Genomic DNA, 25,639 nt, shown 5'->3' with positions numbered 1-25,639 from the left:
CTAAATATGACAGTACAGTTGGATAACTGGTTTAATAAACAAAAGAAAAGAAATAAACAAAACAATGGAGTGGCTCAGGTAACGTAACCTATTTCACAGTTTAAACGGGTATGAGGAGGTGACTGAGGGCGCTCCCTGGGAAGCAATTCGAAATTTAAGGACCAAAAGAGTCTATAGGTTAACTTAGCCTAACCAGCATATCTAAAAGAGAATTCTTATCAAGTAAAATAGCGTCGAAATTTGACTGCACAAATGAAAGATAGCCTTACTTTGGAGTTGGGAACCCGGACTACTGGTCCTCTGAGATGGGTCGCCTGAGACCCGGTGGGAGCTCACACGCTGACGTTCCGTCGCTGGACCGGGAGGCTCGGTGGGGCTTCGCACAGGCGATGCACCGCGGTCGATGACCAGCTCAAGGCGGCTCGACTACCCGATGATGGAGCTTGGAATCTGGGTGGTCGCTCGGTGTTGACCCGCTCGGCGGTGGAGGTGTAGACCAGGAAGGGATTCCGGATCCTGGCTTGCTTCTTGAGGCTGTAGCTTACAGCGAGGAGGCCTTTCGGGTCAATCTGCCTGCAGATTGAGGTGTGGCTCAAAGGGAATCTCAGGTCTGCCATCCCGGATTGCCTTGACTCAAGGTGGCTATGGTGGATACAGTCAAATTTCGAGACTACTAACCTAAACAACTACTTTTCTTCGTCAGAGCTGAAACTTGAAGAAATTCCTTACTTGGCCACGTAAAGAAATCTTCACTTTCCTCTCTAAGGTTGGGTTACTTACAGGTACAAACAAAGACACTACACAGACGACACGAACTTTCAGATCTGATCTAAGCCTTCTAAATCCTAATTTCCTAACCGCGGTTGGCACGGACTTGGCAGTTGCTAATTCTTTGGAACGCGAGCTCGAACTGAACTAAAGTTGGGCAGCGCGCCGGTTTTGCCCCACTGTTGGCCCCTCCCTTCAGGGGTGGAGCAGAGGTGTTGATAGGTTCTCTCACCTAACGGGTCATTAGCTATTCCTAATTCTTGGTCCTGATTGGTGGGGGTTTTTCTGTGCACCCTACCAGGGAACTCCCTCCTTTGTTCCTTCTAGGTTTAAAGGTTAATTCGATTAAACAAAACAGTTTTCCGATCAATTAGGTTACTAAAATCCATAACCTGCAAATCTAACGTTTTAGGTATCTACGTGTAGTTTCTACCCACATTATCTGAGAACAATTATGGCAAAGCCAGAAACAATTTTATAGATAATCCTTGGGTGTCTTTCCGTTGCAGGAACTTCCAACACAGTAAAATCATTACTTCAAATGACAATATCAAGTAAATGAGAAGAGTAACCATATAGAGGGCTAAATAAAATAAGTGACAAGAAAACCTAGGTGCATAGTGGTCTAAAATCACTACTTTAAATGGTTATTTCGGTAACTTCAGACATTTATCCCACACATTCCTAATGTCTGACAAAGAAAGGATGAATACACTTTAAGTAACTGAGTATACAAATACAAGCATCATCACTCGTGAGTTTAGATAAAGTTGATAGTCGAGCATGCATATCAATGAGTTTTCCTGGGATCCTTTGTGCGTAACAGTCCTTAGGTGGTGGCGTGGTAATCCTCGTTTTCACCCCTTGGGGGTGCTGTGGGTCCATGCTTGAGATCCTCAGGGAATTTAGGAAACTGAAATCTCCAGTCCAGGTCGTCGTATCAGTCCCGTTCTTGGTATGTCTAGTTTAGTTGAAAAGAGATCTAATGAATGGTTACAGTTTGGGTTGGATGTATACATTAGAAATGTACTTTCTGTTACTTTGAGTTGTTCACAAGATTTTGGCGAGCCTTGCAGCTGCATTCCGATGAGGGGTCCTGTTGCTTGATTCAGCCGTAAATCGACTGATTTTGGGAGTTGGGGGTGATAAGTGACAGATTTACACCTCCAGCTCCAGACTCGCTGGAGCCAAAAGGCTTTTAGCTTTTGGTTGTTGATGAGTTTAAGTAAACATTCAACTTGAGGTCATGTTTCGGCCAGTGTTCGTTTCAGCCAGTGTTCGCTACATAAATCACGAAAAAACTGAATTATTGATTGTTGGTACAGAAACTCAGAGAAAAATGATTTTTGAGAAACTTGGTTCTTTAGCTTCATCTACCAAACCTGAAGTACGAAACCTGGGTGTGATCTTAGACTCTGAGCTCTGTTTTACCCCACATGTAAACGGTCACTAAAGTAGCTTTTTATCATTTAAGAAACATCGCTAAAGTTCGGTCTTTTCTATCTCAGAGCGACGCAGAGAAACTACACATCCCTTAAAACTTGTACAAAATGCAGCAGCGCGCATCCTAACAAAAACAAAAAAGAGAGATCACATCACTCCCGTTTTGAAAGAACTGCACTGGCTGCCTGTATCATTCAGGATAGATTTCAAGATTCTGCTACTAGTCTTTAAAGCTCAAAACAACCTAGCACCTGCTTACATCACAGAGTGTCTGTCTGTTTATGTTCCGGCACGCAATCTAAGATCTGCAGGTAGTGGCCTTCTACAGATACCCTCTGTAAAATACAGAAAACATGGAGGCGCCTCTTTCAGTTATTATGCTTCTAAACTGTGGAACTCAATTCCACCTTTTATTAGACAGTCAAGCTCAGTGCTCACTTTTAAGAAGCACATAAAAACGTATCTTTTTAAATTAGCATTTAACTAAAACTGAATGTCTCGTGGTGTTTATCTTGTAATTTAATCTTCGGATTCTAATTAAGTACTAATGATCTTTTCTATAACTCTGTTTTATCTCCTGTCTGTAAAGCACTTTGAGCTGCCACAGGCATGAAAAGTGCTATATAAATAAAATTATTATTATTATTATTATTATTATTATTATTATTATGATTATTATTATTATTATGATTATTATTATTATTATTTCATCAGCCAAGAAACTGAACTTAAAATAATCAAAAAAGTCCTAATGTCCTAAATTCCCAGTTTAAACATATCTTTGTTTATGCTTATGAATAACTACTTTCTTTTTTAGATTTGTTTGTACAAAGTCAGAATACATCGTGCGCTCATATGAAGTGTTTTTCTGCACTGTGTACTTATATTCCTATTTTTCTCACTGTATAAGGCAGACTAAATGACTAAGCGGGACATTAGCTATACGCCACTGCAGTAAGCAGCTTCATTACCCACACCTAGACTCATTTGTTATTATTATTATTATTATTATTATTATATATTTTTGTATGTCTGCTGCTGTAAATAATGATGTAACACTGAATATCTGAGTGCCTGACATCAGAGACAAATCAGCCACTCATGAGTCAGTGTGAGGATTCATAGTAAAGTATAAAAAGACATGACCAAAAGACACATCTCTCAGTTCAGTATCACTGAACAACACAACCAGATCAGTTTCAGTTACAGACTTGTGGCCAACTGAGATGGAGACAACGGATTATAGACAAAACATCACAGTTCAGTACTGTTTTCCCGACAACAACTCATCATGCAGAAAGGAGGTGCGAACAGGTCCTGCTTATATATTATTGTTCATTGTTCTCTCATGTGTATCTGTGTTCACTGTGTTTCTGAATCTGCTGGTGATCATCTCCATCTCTCACTTCAAGCAGCTCCACACTCCCACCAACCTGCTCATCCTCTCTCTGGCTGTGGCAGATCTTCTCGTGGGGACTGTTTCTTATGCCTGTGAATATCATGCAATTAATAGATTCCTGTTGGTATCTTGGAAAAAAGGCATGCACTGTTTCTTTGGTGGTCAGTTTTGTGTCAGCATCAGGCTCTCTCTGCAGCCTGGTGCTCATTGCAGTTGATCGGTACATTGCTGTCACTGACCCTCTGCTTTATTCAATGAAATTCACAGTTTGTAAAACTGTGTTGTTGATAATAATAGGCTGGTCCTTTGTTCTGTTGTATATTATAATCTATGTATACTCTAATGACCGTTTACTTCCATCTCAAATATTCACCACATGCTATGGAGAGTGTGTGATCTATGTTAAACATTCCTGGGTGATTGTTGACCTTGTAGTTTGTTTTCTAGCCCCTTGCTCTGTCATACTGGTTTTGTATTCAATCATATTTAATGTGGCAAGTCGTCAAGCTAAAGCTGTTAGAGCTGTGACAAATGGTCCCTCAAACAAACATGGAGCTCAATCCTTAAATGTTTCTGGAACAAAAGCAGCAAAGACATTAAGCATTACAATATTTGTTTATCTTGTTTGTTATATACCTTATTATTTATGTTCTCTGACAGATAAAAACTTAACATCTTCATCAATGGTGTGGACTGTGTTTATCTGGATAATAAACATTACCTCCTCTGTGAATCCATTAATATATGCCATTTTCTATCCATGGTTCAGAGCATCAGTTAAGTATGTTTTAACATGTAAAATGTTTGTACATTCATCGTCAAGGGTTAATTTGTTTCCAGAGCATGTTTAATTTTCAGCTTTCTTCACCTATTATGCCTTGAATCACTTCATAGCACTAAATCCAGATCATTATATATTCATGTACTGAATCTACTTTGCTGGTACTTGTACTTAAATGATACATATTACATCTGGCACACTGTAATCAGCATACAGTTGTACAATATGGCTTCATATAAGCCTAAATGATGACCTAACTGAACACATTAATGAATACATATAACATGGAGGCTATCATGGTCAGGATTTTTGTGCACTTTCATATATCATGGTAAATAAGAAACCCTGAGGTTTTGTATAATCATACATTAGTGACTGCAGAAAACAACAGTGCCAAGAAGATGCAGTAGAGGCTAATGGGACATAATAAATGATTCATTTTGTTGTGCATGCTTTGTTGTTAATCCATGTCATGGATGTTAAAGTCCACGCCAGCCACCCTCTACCTTTAAATGCAATAGGATGATGGTGAAGCTACAGGTCTAGCCTGTGAATGATGACTTTCAATAAATAAAAAATTAAAATGTGCTTTGCTTGTTTATTTACATTTGTAATGCCTTAAACAAACTGATGTTCTCAAGGCCACCTACAAGCATCTGATGTTAACCTAAAAGTGTTCACATAAATAGGTGTAAATAATGACTGTCATTTTGCTGACTGTGACATTTATTTTAAAAAGGTTATCATGAATGATCTGCATTTTCAACAAGAGGGAGATAAACATCATTGCCATCTGTGTAGTATTGATGGTGATCTTGATATCTCTCTCTATTCATACTGGTGTACAAGCCTAATTTAAAAAAGTTTGGTATTTCACGCTTAATGGTGCAGAACTTCATCACAACATTCAGGGAAGTCTCTGTGAATGAAGGGCAAGGCTGAAAACTTCAATCCCCCTGATGGCTTAATTATATAAATGGCTTGCAATAACTTTTTCCAAAAGAACACGTTAAGAGAACAAGTGAAAGAAGAAAGAAAGAAGGTAAATATGGAGAAAAGAGAAAAAAAAAAGATTAAAGCAGATCTTAAAGCAGACACATTTACAGGCCTTCCCTCTCAATTACAGGGAACATCAGTCTATTATTGTTTGGAATAAACTATATGTAAAAATAAATGTAAATATTATATCTCAAATAGGACACATGCAAGACGTAGTGGGACCCACAACTGTAACCTAACTGGGGACCATGACTGTGATTGAAATGGGGCTTTCAATTGTAGCCTAACTGGGGTTCCACAAATGCGTCACAGCTGTGGACCATGAATGTGACCTAACTGGGGCTCTTGGCTATAACTGGGGACTCTTCAAAAAGCCCACTATAAAGCCCACGCCCAGACAAAACCTACAGAGTCCAGTTAATACCCACATGGAGCCCAAGTGTACATGTTAGTTGGGATTCATGGCAAAGGTGAAGGAGCTTCCTAAAGTACTGGGAAACATTATTTAAGAACACTCAAATAGAAAAAGCTACAGAGCAAAGATCTTAAACAACAGTATATCTGTTCTGTTAATATGCAAGTGGAAAGTTCATGAAACTACAATTAGCCATCCCTGGACAGCTGCACCTTACAAGATTTCCAAAAGGTAGAAAATTCAGGTCCAGAAAGTAAAGAAACCTCTCCAGGATTTTGTTCCAACTGCTTGACTTCTCTAATTAAGTCAAATTAAAAGTAGCAGTGCTCCAAATCAAAAGTTGCAGTGGAAAAATAAAAAATCCTGGGGGTACTTTTATATTCTGGACCTGGATTTTCCACAACATGCTTTCAGATGAATGACAAGGAATGTAAGAGAAGCCAACAGTCAATCAAAGAGGCTGAGGGATGACCAGAATGCAGCAGGAACAGTTACACAGAACAATGTGCAGTCAACATTTGGATAAATCAGAACTCTTTTAAAACAACATACTCTGCTGAAATGAAATGTTACATGCCACCAAAGGGAACATGAGTGGTGGTGCAAGCCCAAAATACAGTTGGTCTTATTGTTGGTTTTGGGCTGGTCAGCGTCTGGATTTGAACCCTTTAGCATTTGAGCATGTGATATCGTATTAAGCACAAACTAGCCTGCAATGCTTTTCAACTTTTTGAAGCCATCAATGCTGAATGGAACAATATCGACTCCTCTTTCTGTAAAAAGCCCTCTGCAAGATTACTCACATTTAAAGAAATCAAAGGAACAGTTATCCCATACTAATCTATTTTATCTATTTGTTTAATGATTTGTTTTAAGAACATTGCAAAAAAGCAGAGTTACCCTCAAGTGGGATACAAGTGCCCACAGAACTTTATTAATGGTTCGAGGGTATTCCAAGCAACTGCCCAAAAGTGCAGAGGCAGCTATGATAAACCTTGAGACCAAGAAATCAAAACACAGGGGTCAACCAAACTCAGAAGAACAGATATCTAGGCAAAGATAGGAAAATCTAGAGATATCAGACATATGCCTGCTCAGAATGGACAGGGAAAAACTTTGGCAAGACTTCGCAAGGAGCCCTGATTGAGGGAGGGGGGAGAACTCTGAGAACTTGGGCTGGAGCTCTGGGCAGCTTCTGCCTGTAGCTAGAAGGCCAGATCCCCCCTTCATAGCTGTAGTAGGATTGATGCAAGACTGAGGAACAGGGAGAAGATGGGTTGGCAGTGGGGACTGCAAACACTTCGTCACGGGAACGGAAGGTGAGGATGTGAATTTATAGGGCATTAGATTGAAAGAAGAAGGGGTTTCAGCCATGCTCCTCCCCCCAAACTTCAGTTATAACATAACTACATTTTGTGAGTTCAGACCATGCCTTCAACATGTGGTGGTAGTATGAGGGAGAATTGACTGAGGGAGGGGGAGAGAACTCTGAGAACTTGGGCTGGAGTTCTGGGCAGCTTCTGCCTGTAGCTAGAAGGCCAGATCTACAAAAGGCTTCAGGATGAACTCAAAAGCTGTTGAGGTCTAGGACTGAGTGATTATCACATGATGATAAAAGATGGTTCTGAAATAACAACTGTAGCAGCTTGGGTAGAAACCTTGGTAAGACTGTATGCCAGCGGAATATGGAGAAGCTGGATTGAGAATAAGATTGATCAGACGGTCTAGCATTTGGGTATCTGAGGCATAGTATGGTTAGGTAAAGAAGTTTAGTCTAGGCAGAAAAGAGGTCTAGTAACATGGGCCCCTTGTATGGTGTTGGAGTAAGTAGTTGCTATCAAGGATGTAAGACGAGAAGAAAAATGGAGCAGATTTTGATTTGCAGAGTTTGATCTTGAATTTGATTCTGTATGACACTGTGGCATGCTGCTTTACAGACATCTGGGTCTGAACCCCTGATGAGCAAGCCAAGGGTGATAGTGGCAAGGAAAAACTCCCAGTGAGGAAGAAACCTTGAGGGGAACCTATCCTCCTCTGGTCGACACTGGATTGTGAAGATTGTGTTAAATGTGGCAGGCAAATGGGTTGGAATGGTAATAAAGCAGATTTCATCCTGAATGAAATTAATAATAATAATAATAATAATAATACATCATACTTATACAGTACTTTTCAGGAACTCAAAGACGCTTGACATGAAGCAGGTATGGCTGTTGGAGGTAGCTGGTCCATACGAGGGTTACTGGACTTGATGACTGAGGCAACCGGATGATTCTCTGGCCACTGCGGGAGGTAGTTTGGCATAGAAAATCCTGTTGGCAACAGCACAGTTGTTCAGTTATAACATTGGATGAGAATCACTTGATCACTTGCTTGGAGTTTAAGCCCCCAAAAAACTGACGATGGCGAAAGGACATAGCTCCCAGGACTGAGAGCTGAACGGGATGAGAGAGTGAAGGCGACAGCACGAGAGGAGTCAAATCAGCGGTGGCTGAAGAACGGCCAAAGAGACTAGGAGAGCAAGTTGCAAAGCTGATTATAAGGGAGCTGATCCAAGATGGAGCAAAGTTGAGACAGAAAAAAGCTGCAGAACAGAGTTGTGCCGGAGCCGTTTCGAGATGGAGTGAGGAGTTGCAGAGCCAAGACACATTGGAGCTGAACAAGGAGTTGAACTTGAAGTTAAAGCCAGGATGAGATGGAGCCATGAAGAGTCAGAAAGGTGTTGCAGAGCTGGGTGGCAGGAGCTGATCCAAGATGGAGTGGGCTGAGATAGAGCCATGTAGATTCAGAAAGGAGTTGCAGAGCTGGGTTGCTGGAGCTGAATCGAGATGGAGCCGATCCGAGATAGAGCCAAGTGGAGAGATGAGTTGCAAAGCTGAGAGACATCAGAGCTGAACCAGGAAGGAGTTAACTTGAGATGAGAAGGGAGTTGCAGAGCTTGGCTGCAGGAGCTAATCTGAGATGGAGTGGGCCGAGATGGAGTGGGCTGAGATGGTGCTGGGTTACAGGAGCCAATCTGAGATAAAGTGGGGTGAGATGGAGCCGGGTTGAGATGGAGCCATGTAGTGTCAGAAGGGAGTTGCAGAGCTGGGTTGCAGGAGCTAATCCGAGATGAAGCCGATCCAAGATGGAGCCGAGCGGAGTGAGGAGTCACAGAGCTGAGACACAGCAGAGCTGATCAAGGAAGGATTTGAACTTGAGATGGAGCAAAACTGGTGGCTAGGGAATCGGGTTGGAATGGTGTGAAACGGTGACAATGTCATGTAGAATATGCGTAGGCATAGTGACAGCATTGCATAGGGCGAGTGTGGCGTAGTCATGTGGTGTGTGCAGTGGCGCAAGCTGAGGGTCAAACAATGGTGGCAAAAGTAGGTTTGTTTACTGGAGCCCGGAGCCGAGGCACAGTGGAATACATCAACATGGGAGACGCGGTTCATCTATCAGGCTCACTGGTGCGCCATGAAAATGGATTTCTTTGGAATGTGGACTGGACTGTATCTGCATAAGGAGCAGGCTGACGGCCGAAGGAAATTCACAAGAGAGAATAGGGGTCTGTGCCAGAGTGGCTCGCAGCTGCACCAGCGTCACACAACTGAGGATGTGAATTTATAGGGTGTTAGATTGAAAGAAGGAGGGGCTTCAGCCTTCAGTTTCAACATAATTACATGTAGCATTCTCTAGACATATGCCAAAGCCAGACTCACCCATCAGATTGCCAGACAGTGAAGCATGATTCATCACTCTAGAACACGTTTCCACTGCTCCAATGCCTTATGATCTGTTTCAAACAAACACTGGTGGGCACCTACCTAATTCCCTTTCCATCACCGTCACAACATCCACTTTTATGTACAACCATAGATCTTTCTTATACCAATCTGCACTTAATTTCTGTTTAATGTTTTAATTTGATAGTGCATAATCAGTTTTTCAAATTGAACCACAATAACAATGCTAATCATTATTAGGGCTTCAAGCACCAAAGGTGTTTGATGGTGATCATCATCACCAATAACTAAAACAACACACAAAACTAGTGGAAGGGATTCCCCAGACCACGTCATAGATTCACTTAGCTTTGCAGGAAGGAGTCTGCAGGTAACCTATAGTGTGTCACGCAGACAGCCAACATAGGAGGCCTCGTCCTAGGGTAATAATGCAGAACTGGTTTATTTGTGTTTTGGACAATTAGAATTACAATTACAAAGTATTTACATGAGACATATGTTGTTATTTTCAGGACACCGTGAGCTACTCAGCAATGTCACTGTTTGACATTTAAACTTTATACTGTAAAATATGCGTTTATTTTGATTGAATTCATATTCATATTGATTCATATAACCTGATGCATTAATGGACTGTACTGAGCAGAAGTATGTCAGCTCTGTAGCTCTGTTAAGTCCAGGAGCAGTTATTTAAACTCAAAACAGTCTGATGATCTCAAAATTCAGATGAGGCATGCAAATTTTGATCTAGCACCAGTAGCCCAACTTGTGCCCACAACTGTGTCTGGAAAACATGGCAATGTTGACGGCACTTCCTTTGGTATTTAAGGACAACACTTTCAAAGAACACTTGAATAGAAAAAGCAACAGAGCCACAGCAAGGATCTTAAATATCACCATCAGTACATTTGGTTCAAAAATATGCAAGTGGAAGGTTCATGGAACAACAACTAGACATTCCTGGAAAGTTTTCCATCAAGATTTCCAGAGGTGAAAAATTCTAGTCCAGAAAGTGAAAATTATCTATGATTTAGTTTCAACTGCTTGGCTTCTCTAACAATATGAGCTATAACACAATCATTCTGTTCCTACACCTCACAGAAAACACTGCAAGAAAAGAAGAACAGAAATATATATCTACAATTTGCACACAAGAATTCGGACAAATCTGAAATCTTTTAAAACAATGATTAATTGAATTATAGCCAAAAATTTCTATTTTTGTTTCATTTATTTAAACTTGAAATATATTGAGGGAGACCCTCATTTACAAAGCAGCCAAGCCATTACAGAGATCAGGGATTCAGGCACTCAGATATTCAGGGAAAGGTTGCACAAATGACACCAAGAACACCAGTCCCACAGTGAAGTACAAAAGTTGCAGCATCACAATGTCAGGATGCATAGCTGCAAATGGTATTGATCTACCACCCTGCAGAGTTTAGCTCCACCTCAAATCTAACACACCTGATCCAGGCAAACAAGGCATTCAGGGGCATCTGAATTTTAGAGCCAGGTGTGTTGGATCTGAACTGTCCAGAGAGGTAGATGTCCAGGACCAGGACTGGGCACCTCTGGTATAGATGAATTATATATCATTGAAGGAATCATGAATGGAGTGATGTACAGAGAGATATTAGCAGAGAATTTAATTTCATCAGCCAAGAAACTGAACTTGAGGAGAAAAAAATGATCAAAATTGAACCACAAAGCTGAAATTGCGAAAATTGGCTTTGCAATAAAGTCCTAATGTCCTAAATTCCCAGTTTAAACATGTCTTTGTTTATGCTTATGAATAACTACTTTCTTTTTCATATTTTTTTGTACTAAGTCAGAATACATTGTGTGCTCATATGAAGTGCTTATGCACTGTGTACTTATATTCCTTTTTTTCTGACTGTATGAGGCAGACTAAATGACTAAGCAGGACCTTAGCTATACGCCACTGCAGTAAGCAGCTCCATTACCCACACCTAGACTCGTTTGTTATTATTATTATTATTATTATTATAATTCTTATTACATATTGTTGTATGTCTATGGCTGTAAGTAATGATGTAATGTAACACTGAATATCTGAGTGCCTGATGTGAGAGACAAATCAGCCACTCATGAGTCAGTGTGAGGATTCATAGTAAAGTATAAAGAGACATGACCAAAAGACACATCTCTCAGTTCAGTATCACTGAACAACACAACCAGATCAGTTTCAGTTACAGACTTGTGTCTAACTGAGATGGAGACAACAGATTATAGACAAAACATCACAGTTCAATACTGCTTTCCTGACAACAACTCATCTTGCAGAAAGGAGGTGCGAACAGGCCCTGCTTATATATTTCTGTTCATTGTTCTCTCATGTGTATCTGTGTTCACTGTGTTTCTGAATCTGCTGGTGATCATCTCCATCTCTCACTTCAAGCAGCTCCACACTCCCACCAACCTGCTCATCCTCTCTCTGTCTGTGGCGGATCTTCTCGTGGGGCTGTTTGTTATGCCTGTGAATATCATGCAATTAATAGATTCCTGTTGGTATCTTGGAAAAATGGCATGCACTGTTTCTTTAGTGGTCAGTTTTGTGTCAGCATCAGGTTCTCTCTGTAGCCTGGTTCTCATTGCAGTAGATCGGTACATTGCTGTCACTGACCCTCTGCTTTATTCCATGAAATTCACAGATTGTAAAACTATATTGTTGATAATAATAGGCTGGTCCTTTGTTCTGTTGTACATTTTAATCTGTATATACTCTAATGACCATTTACTTCCATCTCAAATATTCACTGCATGCTATGGAGAGTGTGTGATCTATGTTAAATATTCCTGGGTGATTGTTGACATTATAGTTTGTTTTGTAACCCCTTGCTCTGTCATACTGGTTTTGTATTCAATCATATTTTAATGTGGCAAGACGTCAAGCTAAAGCTGTTAGAGCTGTGACAAACGGTACCTCAAACAGACATGAAGCTCAATCCTCAAATGTTTCTGAAACCAAGGCAGCGAAGACATTAGGCATTATAATATTTGTTTATCTCGCTTGCTGGATACCTTATTATTTAGGTTCTCTAACAGATAAAAACTTTACATCTTCATCAATGGTGTGGACTGTGTTCATCTGGTTAATATACACAAACTCTTTTGTGAATCCATTAATATATGCCATTTTCTATCCATGGTTCAGAGCATCAGCTGAGAATATCATAACTTGTAGAATATTTGTGCGCTCATCTTCACGGTTTAATTTGTTTCCAGAGCGTTTTTAATGTTCACCTGTCCTAACCAGACCATGCTGAAATCATGTAACAACACTTTTACTAAACAAAATCACCATATATCTATAAACTAGATGTGCTTACTGGTACTTGTACAGAAACTATATACATTATATCCCACATATTGTAATTCACAATATTGTCCCTGGTAATTGTGGATTATATATATAATTTTCACGGCAAATAGAGCTTTATGTGTCTTTTGGTTGTGTAGCATTAAGAATGATGAGTGTATTTGTGATGATTGTGTAGGTTGGCTTGTTTTCTGAATAAGAATTTAAAAGCTGCTCAGAGTTTACTGCTTTTTTGACAATAGAATCTGGCAATAATACATAAGTACAATTCTAAACAAAATTCTTAAACATCTCAGAAAAAAAAACATGAATTTTACAATAAATACAAATATTTTTTATGATATAACATATAGAACTGCTATAGACAACTGATTTTAAACATCTTGCTTGGGTGCATAAGGTTGTGCAAAGTAGTATATCACTGGGCCAGAAGAATCAGCCCAAAATGGCTTTGAAAAAAGACTGGTTACATTGACTTACATTAAAATTAAGGAAGGTTTTTTTCCTTCACCTGTAAAGTTATTATTCTGGAGATATGAGGTTTTCTTCCGGCAGCAGTGATATATGTCTTACCCAAACAATTTTTAAACACTTCATATTTACCGTCTTAAATTGTTTTAGCCACTGAAACAGTCATAACTTATTCGTTTGGTGGCTTGACACTAGAGATGTTCTGCCTGAACAGAGTCTTCTTTTTTTTATATAGGTTTTTGCCTTAACTTTTATGGCCAGTGACTGACCTTAAATATCCTTCAGTTAATTAAATAAAAAAAATAAATCCTCTCAGTTTCTTAATTATTGTGCATGATTGATCTTGAGTTTTTTTGTTTATAGCATAGCACAAAGGACTGTGTTCACTGCATTGCGCAATAAGCAATACATGTTAGCAGTCCTATAATTATTGCGTTTCAGATGTATTCATTGCCCTTAGTTTTGCCCTTACTGAGACCAAAATGCTGAGAAACTAATAAAATCGGTCAATACTGGAATATGTGCTTTTTCTGTTTCTCGCATTCACTCCCTTATAAAAATGTATAACTTGAGTTAACTAATGGCACAAAATAGTTATTTTAATGTTTCAAATGGACATATTGCTCAGTTTCTCTATTTTAAGCAGAATGATATGGGACTTCTGTGTGTATAACACCATCACCATGTGTATAACGAAACTATACAACCTCTCAGAAGTGAATGAATCATTCTTCACATCATCAAAATCAAAGGTGAGCAGTGAATGAGACACAGCCCAATGGAAGGGGGTGCCAAGCACTACACTGGACAGTGACTGTCACTGCAGTTTGGCACCAGAGGGGAAAACACTACAGGTGCTTGTGGGTCTGCCACCGGAACAAGATAATGACATGTTGACCATGGCCCTTCAGTAATGCTTCGGGCATGTTGGCCAGACAGCTGCTCCTGCAGAGGCGGAGGTTAAAGGGATAATGGATACCTATAGTGACCAGCTGTCAAGCTGTAACCAAGGCGGAGGGGACAGGTCTCATCCTCTCATATAGATGCTATGGCAAGCAATCCATTGCTATGCAGTAGAGGTATTTGAGGAGGAAACGATCTGTCGAGCAGGCCCTGAGTGAGTGGCGGTGGAGCGACTGATGTGCTGGTGATGCAGAAGGAGCAGACACCACACCAGTCAATGCCACAAAACTGACCCAGTGGGGAAATGGCAGCGGTGCTGTGCAGTAATGGACAGGCAGCCCCCAGAGAGAACAACCCTCAACTTCAAAGCCATAGCCAGGAAGATCAGCTGTCGCCGTGGACTTTGGTTCAAATGGATAGTGAACAAACCCCTGCACTTATAGACAGCAGCTCATCTGTGTTTCTGCTACAACCAGGAATGTTCCCTCACATCAAAAATGACACACCTACCAACGGGAAAGCACCAGCTGTCCATCTTAAGTCCATTACTGGCATCCGGGTCAATACCAGAAGGAGGAAGTGACTCCCAATCATGGTCAGGGCCCTGCGCTGAGTGCATGAATTCTGGCTCGCGCCTAAACAGGATGTGTGCATACTCAGTTTGGATTTCCTCACAGCAGCCAGGGCAGTGCTTGATGTCAGGAAGGAAATGCTTTTTGTGGATGAAATCACCAGCGCCAGTTGGTGGATCCCAAGGGCTTCGACCAGCGCACCTCAAGCAACACGCAGTAGACGTTGGAGACAGTGGAAGGCGGTCTAGAGGAGGGCAGTTGCTGCTGTCATCACTCCAGTAGAACTAGACTTTTTACTGTGAGATGTTAGAAGTTCCCCTGCACCCAGGAGGAAGATGCAGAGCTTTCTTGGGTGCGCGGTTCGCTCCAATTTCAGACAGAAACCTGGTTGGGCAAACACGATGCCACACAGGCCCACAGCTAATGCACTTCATGCTGGCGAAGATTGGATCCAGATGCACAATGAGATGTTGTACCATGTATGGGAGGAACAGGTGCCTGGGAAGTATGTGTGGCAGCTTCTTGTGCCATGCAGTCTTAAGAAGATGGTGCTGGGTACGGTGCAGGGGGTGTTTGGCATGTAAATCGTTAGCGTGGACAAGACAATGAAGCGATAGCAGCTGAGGCTCTACTGGCCGGGCTCCTGCATGGATGTGGAGCTCTACATGCATGGTTGTGACCGGTGCATAGCAGAGAAAGGACCGCCGCAGCAGTCACACACCCCACTTCAGTTTGTCTGCTCTTGCATCCAGAGCAGGGTGTGCCTAAGAGCTCTGCCACCATCTCCATGTCATGTGCTGGGTCAGGATGCACCACTGCAGCCAGGACATGCCATTGAGAGAGGACTGGGGGCGCTTGCTGCCAAGGAAAAGTCACCCTGCAGCACAAGTGATGACCGGAACAGACCAGTGATGACCGGGACAGACCGGGACACCCCACCTGCCCCACAAACTTTGTTCGGACTGTGTCGGTCACCGAGATGGTCGACCCTTAGGAGGAAGCTGACCCCTCAACAGGAGCTTGGGTGGTGTGGCCATGCAGTAGATCTTGGCATGTGTCCGAAAAAGGTGGGCTTTTGTGTGTGTATTTACCGTCTTCATGTGTTGTGTCCTTTTGTATTACCCCCTCTCTGTATTTCATGATGTTGCATGTCATCTTGCTGCTCTGGAAGTGCTGGTTTAACAGAGGATTTGCCCACGTTGTCCAGTTCTTCTTCTGCTTCTATGCTGTAATATCCTCTCCTTTGCAAACCCAAAACAGCTGGTACAATAAGTTTAGGATTAGGTTTGTATGTATGATTTTGCAATGTGTGTAAATGTATATGTCTGTGTGTCTGCCCTGTGATGGACTGGCAACCTGTCAACAACCCCCGCGACCCAGATGGATAAGCGGCTTAGTTAATGTGTGTGTGTGTTTTTGCTCAACAAGAGTTTGTGATATTTTTTGATTACGGTACATTTTTGAGAAATAATAGTGTCTGCAGGACAGCATACTGTAATCTCTGCAATGTCTAATAAATTCTGTTCATTCTTGAAAACTACATGGTTTTGTTTTAATTTGACTCAAGCAATGTGTTAATGCAAACATAATTATAGGCCACACAGTACCAGGATCCAGAATCCATTATTTTTGGAAAAAAACTACATGTGAAAATAAGTGGAAGACATGTCAAATAAGATCATTCAGGACACAGACAGGAATGAGTAGCTGAAAAAAGGACCCCAACTGTACCCCAACTGGGGATCACAACTGCAGTATAAATGGGGTCCACAACTATATCTAAAATGGGCCCTAGAGCAATAGCCCAACTGTTGCCCACAACTGTATCTGAAGCATGGCCCACAGCCGTAGCCTAACTAGTGACCATGGCTGTGACCACACTGGGGCCTATGGCTGTAATGCAATCAAGGACCTGTGAAAAAGTCCACTACAAATCTATGCCCAGATGAAACTCACACAGCCCAGTTAAACCTAAATGAAGCCCACATGAACATTTTAACTGGGAAACATGGCAATGATGAAGGCACCTCCTATAGTACTTAAGGACAACACTTTCAAAGAACACTTGAATAGAAAAAAACAACAGAACCACAGCAAAGATCTTAAACATCACCATCAGTACATTTGCTTCAAAAATATGCAAGTGGAAGGTTCATGGAACAACAACTAGACATTCCTGGAAAGTGTTCCATCAAGATTTCCAGAGGTGAAAAATTCTAGTCCAGAAAGTGAAAATTCTCTATGATTTAGTTTCAACTGCTTGGCTTCTCTAACGATATGAGCTATAACACAATCATTCTGTTCCTACACCCCACAGAAAACTCAAAAAAAAAGAGAACAGAAATAAACGTCTACAATTTGCACACAAGAATTTGGACAAATCTGAACTCTTTTGAAACAATTAACTCTGCTCAGATGAAACAAATAGAAATGTTTGGCTATAACTCAACTCAAGGTTGAACATATGAGCCCAAGAACACCAGACCCACAGTGAAGTACGAAAGTTGCGGCATAATAATGTCAGGATACGTAGCTGCAAATGGCATAGGGCAGGAGTGCTCAATGCTGGGCCTGGAGATCTACCACCCTGCAGAGTTTAGCTCCAACTGCAGGTACTCAAGGCTTTGGGGAGCATCTGAATTTTAGAGCCAGCTGTGCGGGATCCGAACTCTCCAGGGAGGTAGATGTCCAGGACCAGGACTGGGCACCTCTGGTATAGGGGAATTATACATCATTGAAGGAAATGTGAATGGAGTGATGTACAGAGACATATTAGCAAAGAATTTAATTCATCAGCCAAGAAACTAATTTTGAGGAGAAAAAACTGATCAAAATTGAACCACAAAGCTGAAATTGCCAAAATTGGCTTTGCAATAAAGTCCTAATGTCCTAAATTCCTTGTTTAAATATATCTTTATTCATGCTAATGAATAACTACTTTTTTCTTCATATTTTTTGTACTAAGTCAGAATACATTGTGTGCTCATATGAAGTGAATATATGCACTGTGTATTATATTCCTTTTTTTTCTCACTGTATGAGGCAGATTAAATGATTAAGCAGGATATTAGCTATACGCCACTGCAGTAAGCAGCTCCATTACCCACACGTAGACTCTTTTGTTCTAATAATAATAATAATAATAATAATTATTATTATTATTATTATTATTATTATATATTTTTGTATGTTTGCTGTTATAAGTAATGATGTAATGTAACACTGAATATCCGAGTGCCTGACATCAGAGACAAATCAGCCACTCATGAGTCAGTGTGAGGATTCATAGTAAAGTATAAAGAGACATGACCTAAAGACACATCTCTCAGTTCAGTATCACTGAACAACACAACCAGATCAGTTTCAGTTACAGACTTGTGTCTAACTGAGATGGAGAACAAAGACTATAGACAAAACATCACAGTTCAATACTGCTTTCCTTATATTAACTCATCATGCAGAAAGGAGGTGCGAACAGGCCCTGCTTATATATTATTGTTCATTGTTCTCTCATGTGTGTCTGTGTTCACTGTGTTTCTCAATCTGCTGGTCATCATCTCCATCTCTCACTTCAAGCAGCTCCACACTCCCACCAACCTGCTCATCCTCTCTCTGGCTGTGGCAGATCTTCTTGTGGGACTGTTTGTTATGCCTGTGAATATCATGCAATTAATAGATTCTTGTTGGTATCTTGGACAAATTGCATGCACTGTGTCTTTAGTGGTTAGTTTTGTGTCAGCATCAGGGTCTCTCTGTAGCCTGGTGCTCATTGCAGTAGATCGGTACATTGCTGTCACTGACCCTCTGCTTTATTCAATGAAATTCACAGATTGTAAAACTATATTGTTCATAATAGTAAGCTGGTCCTTTGTTTTATTGTATATTTTAATCTGTATATACTCTAATGACCATTTACTTCCATCTCAAATCATCACTACATGCTATGGAGAGTGTGTGATCTATGTTAAATACTCCTGGGTGATTGCTGACATTGTAATTTGTTTTGTAGCCCCTTGTTCTGTCATACTGCTTTTGTATTCAATCATTTTTAAAGTGGCAAGACGTCAAGCTAAAGCTGTTAGAGCTGTGACAAATGGTCCCTCAAACAAACATGGAGCTCAATCCTTAAATGTTTCTGAAACCAAAGCAACAAAGACATTAAGCATTATAATATTTGTTTATCTTGTTTGCTATATACCTTATTATTTAGGTTCTCTGACAGATAAAAACCTCACATCTTCATCAATGGTGTGGACTGTGCTTGGGTGGCTAGTATTTATGAATTCTTTTTTGAATCCATTAATATATGCCATTTTCTATCCATGGTTCAGAGCATCAGTTAAGTATGTTTTAACTTGTAAAAGAGTTGTACATTCATCTTTTAGGGTTAATTTGTTTCCAGAGCATGTTTAATTTTCAGCTGTCTTCAACTATTGTGCCTTGAATCACTTCACAGCACCAAATAGAGATCATCATATATTTATATACTGAATCTGCTTTGCTGGTACTTGTACACAAATGATACATATTACATCTGGCACACTGTAATCAGCATACAGTTGTAAAATATGGCTTCATAGAAGCCTAAATGCTGATCCCACTAAATACATGAAGGAATACATATAACATTGAGGTTATCTTGGTCATAATTTTTGTGCACTTCATATATCATGGTGAATAAGAAGCCCTGAAGTTTCGTATAATCATATAGTAGTGACTGCAGAAAACAACTGAACATTGTGCCAAGAAGATTCAATAGATGCCAAGAGGACATAATAAATGATACGTTATGTTGTACATCTTTTCTTGTTAAGAGTCCATGCCAGCCACCCTCTACCTTTAAATGCTATAGGATGATGGTGAAGCTACAGGTCTAGCCTGAGAATGATGACTTTCAATAAATAAAAATATCAAAATGCACTTTGCTTGTTTACTTATTATTGTAATGCCTTAAACAAACTGATGTTCTCAAGGCCACCTACAAGCATCTGATGTTAACCTAAAAGTGTTTACATAAATAGGTGTAAATAATGACTGTCATTTTTCTGACTGTGACATTCATTTTAAATAGATAACATGAATGATGTACATTTTCAACAAGAGGGAGATAAACATCATTGCCGTCTGTGTAGTATTGATGGTGATCTTGATTTCTCTCTCTATTCATACTGATGTACAAGCCTAATTTTAAAAAGTTTGGACAGGGGCAATTTAATACTAGAAATGTTGTGAAATTTTCTAAAACACATCTTCAACAGGTGATGTAAGCAGTTTAAAACCAATGTTACATATAGAGGATTTACAGGGATTTTAGGTATTTCATCTATTTCACGCTCAGTGGTGCAGAACTTGATCACAAGATTCAAGGAAGTCTCTGTGAATGAAGGGCAAGGCTGAAAACTTCAGTCCCCCTGATGGTTTAATTATATAAATGGTTTGCAATAACTTTTTCCAAAGGAACATGTTAAGAGAACAAGTGAAAGAAGAGAGAAAGAAGGTAAATATGGATAAAAGAGAATAAAAATGAAGCAATATATACAGGGGGACAGTCATGCTGGAACAGGAAAGGGCCTTACCCAAACTGCTGACACGAAGTTGAAAGCATGTAATTGTCTGATATTTATTCTGTCACATTAACGTTATCCTTGACTATAACTAATGTGCCCAAACCCTGAAAAACAGCCTCAGTCCATTATCCCTCCTCCACCAAACTTTACTGCTGGCACTATACATTCAGGTAGGTAGCATTCTCTAGACATACGCCAAATCCAAACTCACCCATCAGATTGTCAGATAGTGAAACATGATGCATCACTCTAGTAAACAGTTTTTCAAATTGAACCACAATAACAATGCTAATCATTAGTAGGGCTTCAAGCACCAAAGGTGTTTGATGATGATCAACACCCAACACACAACACACAAAACTAGTGGAGGGGATTTCCCAGACCATGGCATAGATTCACTTAGCTTTGCAGGAAGGAGTCCGCAAGTATACAGCCGACCTGGGAAGCCTTGTCCTAGGTTAATTACGCGAAATTGTTTTTTTGTATTTTGGTCATTTAGAATTACAATTACAAAGTATTTACATGAGACATATGTTGTTATTTTCAGGACACACTGAGCTACTCAGAAATGTCACTGTTTGACGTTTAAACTTTAAACTATAAAATATACTGTACTTTTATTTTAATTGAATTCATATAATCTGATGCATTAATGGATTGTACCAAGCAGAAGTATGTCAGCTCTCTAGCTCTGTTAAGTCCAGGAGCAGTTATTTAAACTCAAACACTCAATCATCTCAAAATTCAGATGGGGCATGCAAATTTTATTTAGTTTGGCTTTCAAGGGGTACAATGCAATGTAAAATCTTTAAAAAGCCATTTAGCATAATTTTCCATTTCCTACAAATCAGTAACAGGTCTGCTGTAATACGATTGCAAAGCTAAACAGCCTTTACAATATTTACACATTCTGTCAGAAACTGGGTTCCTTGTCTAGCATTCCTTTTTTAAACAGGTCTAACCAATGGTCATGGAATATGCATGACTTTTGACTCCCTATTTTTTTGTCCTATTGAAATATTTGAAAGACCCCAGTCTGGTGCATCCAACCTATATGAACTTTCTGCTTGGACCCAAAATATTACTGTTTTTTTTTTTGTATTATTAATATTTGCTTCAGTTATTATTTACTATTGGTTTTGCTGAATATAATATAAATATTTATTTTAATATGTCATTTTGCATGACAGACATTAAACTTGGTGAATAGGTAGTAGTCCCAGCCTCTACTGAGCCACGTGAGATGAGCTCCATTGGTGGCGCTACAGCATAGTGTTTCATCTTTTGGCTCATATCTATTGATATCAACATGGTGCATACAGATATAATTGTGGGTGCTGCTGATTTGCTTTATACCATAATAAAATTTAGCAAAATCTCAAAAGTCACCTCTTTAAAAAAATCTAGCATTTTTTGAACTTTTGTTTTCAAACTAGCCCTAGACTTTTCATCATATCTAAACAAAAATTTAATTTGTTTTTAAGAAAAGTTCTCATCGTGTGTGTATAAAAATGAATGTACACTTGGATATTCACACGCAACTTTCAAGTAAGACTGACCATTTATGAATCGCAAACAGTAGTAGAAATGAGTGCAGGTGAATGAGTAAAATGTGCACTCTTTTAAAGCATCCATCAATAAATGCTGAAAAGACAGAACAGAGTTCAGTGCACATTCTCTTATATATATATATATATATATATATATATATATATATATATAAATAAATATATATATCAAATAAAACCATTATGTAAGTGTGCAAAAGTATAGCTGTACTAAAAGAGCTGGGGAATAGGAATGGCGTAGTGCTAAAGCAAGAGCAAGTAGAGAAAGATAAACAGCAAAAGTTGCAAGCAATCTTTGTTTTCAAACCAAGATTGTAGGCCAAAGATAGTCCAGACAAGAAAGTAATAAATCTAAAAGGTCAATGCAACCAAACCGAATAGTATGTCCGAAACTCAAAAATCCAACAGGGCATAACAAGAAACGACAAGACTCAAGTTTGACTGAGAACTTCTCTATGACTTCGCAAAAAATATAACACACAGGTTATTAATAGGAAAATAGATCACAAAACAACATTCAGTTGTGCTGTGAGCAGACTACAACTGACATGAGAGTGAGCTCTGCAGGTGGGGAGTTAAATCCCTGGGCAAGGATGTGTCTTATTGACTTCCTAATAAACAAAGGAATGAATGACTGAATGTGTGAATAGTATTTGCCATGCATCCTATTTGCAGTAGCCCAGTAGCATGTGTTGTTGGATCATTCACTCTAGACACCCTGGGCAGCACAGCAGAGGTGCGTTTGGGGCTTTTGATACAGTCATGTGCTGTGGTCTCAGTTAAGTTAATGTTCTGTGACAAATCAGATTCTGCTTTTAAACTGATCGTGACCCAATGAACATACAGATCGTCATCACTGCAAGATAAGAGCATTTAACTACATAAGAAAAGTGAAACTTATCTTAACTTATATTAAAAACGAGTTAGCACCATTGACTTGTTTGCGGTTAGACTTTTTAATTTTTCATGACAGTTCGTTGTTCGCCACTGCCCATTGTCTCATATCATGTGAGGAGTAAGCCAGATTAAGTATCAACTATTAGTGACATTATTTGTTTATTTGTTTATTTTTTAAATATATGTGAGATTTTAATGAAGGAGGCTAGATTTCTTATGAGGTAAATCAAGTGGATGGGTGAAGGTAGCTCTGCCCCTCAGTGACTTTTTCGCCCCCCCCCCATCTCTATCTGATCCCGTCACAAAGACTGACTACTAAAAGTTTGTATGCTATGTTTGAAACTAAGTTTGTAATCTACACACGCTTTCATAATGAAATTCCATTTTTATAAATTACTCGTTTACATTTTCATGTATGACCCTTTTAAGATCAAATCCATGCATACAAATCTTTTATAAAAGAGGCCCGAGGTGTCAAATTATCTGTTCCTTAATCATTTTTAAAAACAACATACAGCTGTCACATACCAATTAATTGTTTCTCATTTTCTCATTGGCTCTTGTCTTACAGGATTCTGAGGAAGACCATCAAATTTGGTGCATGTGTATCAGGGGACACTGCTCAGTATTCGTATATCTGATGAAGCTAAAATCTGAAAGAAATATAAAAGTCTTGAAATACTCCCAGTATTAATGAATTATTATATTGCTTTAGCACTTCTAAATGAAATTACTGAAACTCAAAAACACTTAGTCTTATCATCTCAAAATGTGGATGAAACATGCAAAATTTGATACAGACTGGCTTTCATAGGGGCATGAAACTAAAAAATCATTAAAAAGCCATTTCCTATTAAAAGCCATTCTTTTTCCGATCTCACATGGTTCAGTTTTTAAATATGAACAATTTTGCAATTACAAGTTATCAGAGAAATGTGACTACTCATCCTGCATTTTGACTTATTTGTTTGAAGTCTGCAGCTTAGTATATCAAAAGTGTCTAAAGGTTAATCTGTACAATGATAATTATTCATTTAACATTGGTATATTTTATCGTATATTTTGTTTTGTGTTTAATAAAAAATAGCATTCAATGCTGTGCATTGCGATAGACTCACCAAATTATCTCCATCTCTCACTTCAAGCAGCTCCACACTCCAGCCCACCTGCTTATCCTCCCTCTTGCTGTGATGGATCTCCTCAAGGGAATGTTTGTTATGCCTGTGAATATTATGCAATTGATTGATTCCCATTGGTATCTTGGGAGCATTACATAATCCAATAATTTGTGGTTCCTCAGCATCAGGATCTGTCTGTTGCTGATACTTGCTGCCAGTGACTTTCTGTTTTCTCGAGAAGCATAGTTTGTAAACTGGACCTCAGTCAGTTCAGTCCTTTTCTTTACTCTATGTTTTCATCTATTTTTACACTAATGACCACCTCCTTCCATCTCAGATATTCACTAGATGCTACAGAGAATGTATAACCTATGTCAAATATCACTGACCTGGTAGCTTTTCTAGACCTTTGCTCTGTTATACTGATCATGTACCCAATCATATTTAATGCTTAATTTATAAATTGTTCAATTGGTTTATTTGGTTTGCTAGATATCACTTTATGAACATACATGAATCCACTGATTGTACCTCATTTTTATCCACGCTTTAGAGCATCATCTATGTATATTGTAAGTTGTAGAATATTTGTGTCCTCATCATCAAGGTTGATTTCAAGAGTACTTTTAATTGTGAGGTCAGTTCACAGTGCCTATGTGCTCTCAACAGACATCACTTCTCTAAATAATGTGCTATCAGTCTGCAGTTCATCAATGCTCATCATGTTTTACATGAAGTTTAATGTGTAATTGTGCAGCAGTGACTATAGAACTCGTACCTGATGACGTACCTGAGTCCCTTCTCTCTAGTTTTTCTCTCCTGCCCTTCCCATCGCTTGGAAAACTATGGATGCTTCCCCTGAAACCTGCGCCTCATTTCTGGATTCTCTTTCTCTCCCCCTCATCTCATTCTTTCTTTCCCATCCCCCACCCCATCTCTCCAGACGGGTGGGGCCGGCTGAGCCCACACTGGATGGAGTGAAGCCTGGCGGGTGTGTTGGTGCTGCAGGAAGCCTGAGCACTTCCAAGACCAGTGTCATCACAATGACGTGGAGGTGCTGGTCTGAATACATGGGAGGTTACGTGCTGGCTGGATGAGTGCTTGGTCTGAGTTGGGTGGTGGGGTGTGTGACAGCAGGGGCATGGTCTAGCATCACCTGTTGGGCAGAGAGCTAGTCACAGCAAACCATGTGTGTCTTTAACTGCCTGCCTGCTTATGTGCTTCTGTCCTGCAATAGTTGGTGGGAAAAAAAGAAAGAGATCCTGTTTTTGCAGGTTTGGAATGTTTAAGTTAAGGGGGCTCCCTGGTCCAAAGGCCCCATAGGGAGTAGACCTCTCACTTTCTCCCTTCTTCTTTTAATTCCAAATAGATGAGAGAATTTTAAAAATGACTATATGTTCTGCCTCCTTTTTCAACAACGAGCAGCCTATATAAGCCGTTGGCTATAGTGGTCTGGAGGGGACACTTTAGAATTGGCACGGATCCCCTCTCAGGTACTTTATAGTGCTTGATATGATACTGTTTTACTTTGTAATAAACATCTTATACAAGTAATGCGGTGTCAGCGGAGACTTCTTCATCTTCACATCATTGCTATTTAATAAACAACACCTGAAAGTTTTCTGTCATATTGTTTTATTTTCTTTGTCCTTTATTCTATTTATTGT

At 39.6% G+C, this 25,639-nt stretch overlaps 1 protein-coding gene and 1 pseudogene across 1 annotated transcript; both read left to right on the top strand.

Annotated features, from left to right (window-relative positions):
* Window positions 1-11,769: 11,769 nt before the first annotated feature.
* Window positions 11,770-12,793, top strand: LOC118825028 (annotated as a pseudogene).
* Window positions 12,794-18,212: 5,419 nt separating this feature from the next.
* On the top strand, window positions 18,213-25,069 carry LOC118825027 (trace amine-associated receptor 13c-like). Its single transcript, XM_036595528.1, has 2 exons — window positions 18,213-19,190; window positions 24,782-25,069. Exons 1-2 carry the CDS (start codon window positions 18,213-18,215, stop codon window positions 25,067-25,069), a joined length of 1,266 nt encoding a protein of 421 aa, XP_036451421.1.
* Window positions 25,070-25,639: the final 570 nt, after the last annotated feature.

Source organism: Colossoma macropomum, unplaced genomic scaffold (genome assembly GCF_904425465.1).
Source record: "Colossoma macropomum unplaced genomic scaffold, Colossoma_macropomum, whole genome shotgun sequence".
Lineage (NCBI taxonomy): Eukaryota > Metazoa > Chordata > Actinopteri > Characiformes > Serrasalmidae > Colossoma > Colossoma macropomum.
This window is presented reverse-complemented; position numbering and strand designations above follow the sequence as displayed.